This window comes from Propithecus coquereli, unplaced genomic scaffold, assembly GCF_000956105.1.
Source record: "Propithecus coquereli isolate 6110/MARCELLA unplaced genomic scaffold, Pcoq_1.0 Scaffold89, whole genome shotgun sequence".
Taxonomy (NCBI): domain Eukaryota; kingdom Metazoa; phylum Chordata; class Mammalia; order Primates; family Indriidae; genus Propithecus; species Propithecus coquereli.
Genome location: NW_012155173.1, coordinates 3,091,618 through 3,097,615, shown reverse-complemented (window position 1 = coordinate 3,097,615; position 5,998 = coordinate 3,091,618). Strand labels below are relative to the sequence as shown.

Sequence of the window (5,998 nt, the reverse complement as noted above, 5' to 3'; positions counted from 1 at the left end):
AAAGTTATAGATTATCATCTTTTTAAAAACTTATCATAAAAATTTTTGATGCCAACTTTAAAATGTATCCAAGGAGTATATAGTTTTTCAAAAAAAAATTTAGAGGTTATATAAACAAAAATTTTGAAGACTACTGAAATACTACTCATCTCAAAGACTAAAATTAGAGCCTTAAAAAAATATAATTAGATTTCTGGACCACACTGAATTACCACATAAGGTTTTGTGATTGTGATTTTCAAGTGAAATCTGTCTATTGTACAATTCTCTGTGAAGGTGTGCTGGCAAAGAGAATACAAACGATGGATCCGGCCATGGTTGGAGTTTTTCATGGCTTGTATCCTGGAGTGAGGGAGGATCAAGGGAATTGGCATGATTTTAGTCAGTGAAGTTATAATGATGGTTCACGAATTCTAACCTGAACAAGAGGGCTAATGAATGAAGAAAAAGGGGTTGAGTCAATGGATTAGAGTTTTCAACGATGTTGCAGAGCTGTAGTTATGGGAGTAAGCTGGTTAATGAGTTAGAGGGATAGGAAGCAGGTTGTGATTGGAGGGTGAGATGTTTGAAATCAAGATTTTGAAGAGGATGACAGGATCTACAAAATGAACATGAGTATGAATGGCTAAAATGGGGGAAAGGAAAGGTTTGTTACAGTCAAGGACATCAAGGGACTCAGAGTCCAGGCTAATAAAAAACCTAAATGTAAACTCATCCTTCTCTGAATTTCCACAGTACACTGTATATTGATTACCTTAGGTACTTTATTCTTGAAATTGAAATTACAGTAATATGTACTTGTCTTAACCCTTCCTGCTTTCCTCATCCCTTCACTTATTAAGCTGCATGTCTAAGTATAATACTCATTTTAAATGCTTGGCTTATACTGCTGAACGAAGTTGAATTTTTATTTTGTGTGTGTGTGTGATAATTCCACCAGTAGAATTCTCAGAAAACCAGAGAATGTTTCCTTTTTTCCATTTATTCTAACTTACCATAAATATCTACTTACATGCATCCCAGAAGTCCTATAGTTGTAAACAGTTCCTTTCAATTGGATCTGCTCCCCTCGTACAACAGAATATGGTATATTCATTTCCAGGAAGACATCTTTAAATACCTTTGCCTTGAGAGTATCAGCAACACATATACCTTCAGCCCAAAGTGAAAGTGAAGTAGAAGCATATTAGAGAATTCCTTTAATGCTTTATTAGTACCAGGAAGTCTCATATTTGCTTTACTTCAAGGAAAAAAATATTGGATCATGTTTTTCTCTGCACTATTGCCCCATGTCCTTGAATTTTCTATTCATTGATCTTTATTTCAATAATTATTGGTAGTAAACAAAACTTCATTTGTTTAACAAATATTTAATTCTATTTAAGGCATGAGAATGCTTATCAACTAGAGTACTAAATATTTTTAGATATTCATTATTGGCTCCATTTAATGGTTATACATTTTTGATTGTGGAAATCCAGATTTTGTGAAAACAAAAATAGCAGACAAAACCAACTCTGAAGTTATTTATGAAGCTTTCGCACTTTGTCACCACAAAGGGGCATCAGCCCAAGAGAGAGGTCACATATTTGTTTCTAAGGCTACACAAACTCCCAGTCAGTGAGAAAAGTGAAGGAAAGTAAGGACTTGACACCAGCATTTATAAAATGACAGCCAACACAAGAGCAAAGGAAGAAATCAATACATTCAAAGATATAGGAATATCCAAGTCTTTCAGTAATACATAAAAAAGAATATTTTAAAAATGATACCACTTAAGTCCTGGGTAAACTAAATAGACAATAATAAAAAGCTACATCTTGCCAATTAAATCATTCCTTAAATGAATATATAACTTAAGCTTGCTTACCACTATCTGAAATGCCAACACCTTGAATTTCCCAGGTAGTTAGGGAATCAGGTAGCACAAACTGCAACTGGTTTCTGGAAGTTAAAATGTTGACATTCAAATACAGTGGAACATTGATTAACCCAACTTGACAGAGGCACTCATTGACAGAAATTTTGCTTCATACTACTTTAGAAGAAAGAAAAAAAATCACAGGACAAAATCATATCAGATATTAATATTAAAGAAAACTTATCTAGAAAAATATGTTCAGTAACTCTCCTACATATTCCATGTTTTTAGGCATTGCACCTGTTTGATGAGAATTCAAGTTCAGAAGGATGCCTTTGAAACATTGCAAAATCAAAGCATATAAAACAAAGAAAAAAATTATGTTAATTGTGAGTATGTTCAAAAATAGGAAAGCAAAGGAGTATATCTTATCACTGCTCATAACAAAGGTGATAAAATTAGAAGTTTCTGATTACTATTAAGCTTGCATACTTATTTACATCTACTGTCCACCAACTTCGTGGAAGGCATAGTGCCACGTCCTGAGCATACAGAACTTATAAGACATAGTCTCTCTCTCAGGCAGTTCACAGTCTAGCAGAAGAAATAGTAAAGTAAATAAATTGCATTTCACTGTAATAACTGTACCAATAAGGCTTTAAAAGAGTTCAGAGACAGTGTGCATTCATTCAATACATTTATTTTCATGCCTCTATAAGCCAGATCCCAGGCCAAGTCCTGTATGTAAAATAGGAATCTGCATTTAGTCCTTGCCTTCCAGGTATTTACATTTTAATGTGGAAGACAAGCAAGTAAGCTAGCCATTATAATACCATGTGATATATGCAGCAGAGTTAATTGGGAGGCGTAATTAATCCAGTCACTGGTAGGATGGGAGACAGTGGTGGGAAGGTTTACCAGCGGAAGTGCTAGCTAATGGGCAATATTGGATGAAATGGACAATAGTGTGGAGGAAGAATGAGAGGGGACAAGGGTAGGAATAAGGAGACACATGAGAAGATGATGGCAGAGCTTTGGACTCATTCCTTGACTTCTCATAGGAAAGCCAGTGTTTAGAGCCCACTTAGGAAGAGGGAGGCTTGGGCACTTAGTATTGCTCATCACTGTTTTCAGTGCCTAGTACAGAGGAGACATGTCATAAAAATGTGTTGAATAAAGAACTTTAACAAGAAAAGAACCTTCTTGTTTATCAATGTTGGCTTTATAGTACAGACATTTTAGGATGAAAGCAGCTGTTTCATATGGTATGTAGCACATAGTTGTGTGCAGTGAATACATACCGAAGTGAAATGAAATTTAATGAATAGTACCCTTCATTACCAATAGTTAATCCTGCCCTGGAGCTAATCACCAGAGCAAAGTACATTAAAAAAACAAAACAAAACAAAACAAAAACAAAAAAGCAAAGCAAAACAAAACAAAATTTGACCAAGTGGTAAGATCATCTTAACTCTTAAATAAGCCATTGGGAAATGAGTAGTTCCCAGAGTTCTGGCCGTAATACTTGTATTATTCACATTTCTTTCAGAGGAACATGAAAGAAGTATGACACCTTTTAGGAACACGATGAACTTCCCATAACCAGCTTTCTGGAAAATAGCTTCGAATTTCTGGCTTAGTTACTGGTAACAGGGTCCTCATATCTGGGCAAAAAGAGCATATTCAATTATGTGTAAACAATATAGATTCTTATAGCTAAATTTTAAAATATGGCCATTAATCTATAACTTAAATATTTTCTGAAAGGTCAATGAAACATTTTGTTTAATGCTTTCAAAATAGAACTATAAAGATCTTAGAATTTCTCCACTAATAGCATTGACAAAACAAACCATGAAAATATATTTAATGATTTGTTTCTTAAATTGTTAAATGTTTAGTGTTCCTGAGATTATACAAGATATTGGTCAGTCTATAAAGATATTTGAACTTCCAAAATTCTAATAGTTGTGCTTATATTAGAAAATAGGAAGGTTTATGTGATTCTTCTGCCTTAACTCTGTAATTTATTTGTATTTACTTTAATAAAAATGGATATAACTCTGCTTCTGCCCAAGATGCACTAATAAGGACTAGACTTACCCTTCTATCTTAAAAAATTAGAAAATACACAATAAATAAAACAATAATTTTCAGACATTAGAATATAAGCAGCACAGGACTGTGATCCCTGAGAGAAAGGAAATAGATTAGATGAACCCTAAAATTGCCCCAGTTTACTACCTACAGGCAGTTTATAGGCTAGGGCAGGGAGAGGAACCCACGCAGAGCCTGCTGGTCTTGAAGGTTTGTGGCAACACAAATGGGAGCTTTGGGAGGTCAAGCTGCCTAGAATGAGGGGAGGAGTACCAGGGAGAAGGTGGCTGCAGAGAGTGACTTCCATGTAGCTGAAGCCAAAACAGATTGGGAAAAATAATTTGGAAAAAAAAAAAAAGGTACTAGATTGTTTCTTAAAATGCTGCTTGTAATAAGCAAAAATTGGAAAACAACCTAAATATCAACCAATCAAATATTCTGATTGTTTTGCTTAACAGTATATCTTAAACATTGTCCATCTCAATGAACATATTTCTACAAATGTAAAATTTTATGGCCATTTACCAAAACCATGCTATTATATATACACTCATGTGTTGCTTAACAATGGCGATCCATTCTGAGAACTGCATTATTAGGCAATTTCCTCATTGTGCAAATAACATACAGTATACTTACACAAACCTACATGGTACAGCCTGCTGTATACCTAGACTATATGGTACAAGTTTATTGCTCCTAGGCTACAAACCTGTGCAGCATGTTACTGTACAAACTCTGTAGGCAATTGTAAAACAATGGCAAATATTTGTGTATCTAAACATAGAAAAGTTACAGTAAAAATATGGTATTATAATATTATGGTACCACTGTTGTAAATGCAGTCTGTCATTGACCAAAATGTCATTATGTGGTGCATGTCTGTATAAAACAGGAGCTGTTGTTCTCCTTTTGTTTGTTTTGTTAAAGACTATATACAAGTGAAAAGAAAGTCCTCAAAGTTCTGAAAACATATTAATCAGAGTTCTGTAAATTCTGAATACACATTTTGTGATTGAAACTGAAATAAGATTTCAACTTTTATATACGTATGCTTAACTTTATGCTAGATTTAGAAATCTTTTGCTATATTTGGTCAGTGTAGTTATAAACTGAATTTTTAATGATTTTAATATCACAGAACCACAGAATTTTGGAACTCAAAATCATGCTGGTCGCAGCTCCTTTCTTGTGGCTCACAGAGGATACATAATCATTCAAGTTTACAGAATGATTTCACTTTACGTTTACACTGGATCTTGGCTCTGTACTAGTGTACTCTGCTCTATAATATAGCTCTTCTAATTCCCCAAAATGAGAGATTTTTCTCTTATGGGCATTTACAATTTATCTTTTCTACTTTCAATTGTAGATAAAGCATGAAAATTGCCTTTCTTCGCAGCATAAAATTACACAAACTTCCCGATATCGGGCAGATTTCTGGTAGAAAACATCATACTTACGTAGCCTTCCCAGTTGCATAGTTTTATGAGAGTATGAATCACGGACCTGCGTTGCAATGGTACAACATTCGTTGAAAGCTCTGATGCATGCTGGGCCTATGGTAACCCGTGCAAGTCGCCGTTCACAGGTTTCCTCAACATCCCGAGCTCCATCATAACAACATCTCTTCGGTATTGGATGTTTGTATTTAGCAGCTGAAATGGTAATAATATAAGTGCCTTTGATTATGCATAGTTGTAACATCTCAGGCTTAGAAGGAATCTCAAGGGATACCTGGTTTCTACTGCCATATGACCCCCTACCCACGGTAGCCAGGGCTAGTTGACTGACCAGCCTCCCCTTGGAACTACTCTAGGAATGGGCAGAATGTGACCTTACCAGATGGTCCATTTCAATTTATAATAAATATTAATAGTTAAAGGGCTTCCTGCAACTAAGGTAAATACTAACTCTTGACACTGGCACTTTGGGTTTAAGAACCCTTTGAGTAAAATAAGTTAAATATTCAAAAAGCCATCAAATATTTGAGGATGGCTATCATTACTACACAAGTACTTCCTTCTTCAAGCTAAATAT

The 5,998-nt window shown here is 34.8% G+C and overlaps 1 protein-coding gene across 1 annotated transcript in view; it reads right to left on the bottom strand.

Annotated features, from left to right (window-relative positions):
• C5 (complement component 5) overlaps positions 1 to 5,998 on the bottom strand; it is a 106,240-nt gene that overhangs the window by 70,564 nt on the left and 29,678 nt on the right. Inside the window, exons 12-15 of the mRNA XM_012664385.1 lie at positions 5,422 to 5,640; positions 3,435 to 3,525; positions 1,871 to 1,944; positions 1,013 to 1,152 (exon numbers count right to left, since the gene is read on the bottom strand). Of these exons, the coding sequence (XP_012519839.1) occupies positions 1,013 to 1,152; positions 1,871 to 1,944; positions 3,435 to 3,525; positions 5,422 to 5,640 (524 nt within the window). The remainder of the gene's footprint in view (positions 1 to 1,012; positions 1,153 to 1,870; positions 1,945 to 3,434; positions 3,526 to 5,421; positions 5,641 to 5,998) is intronic.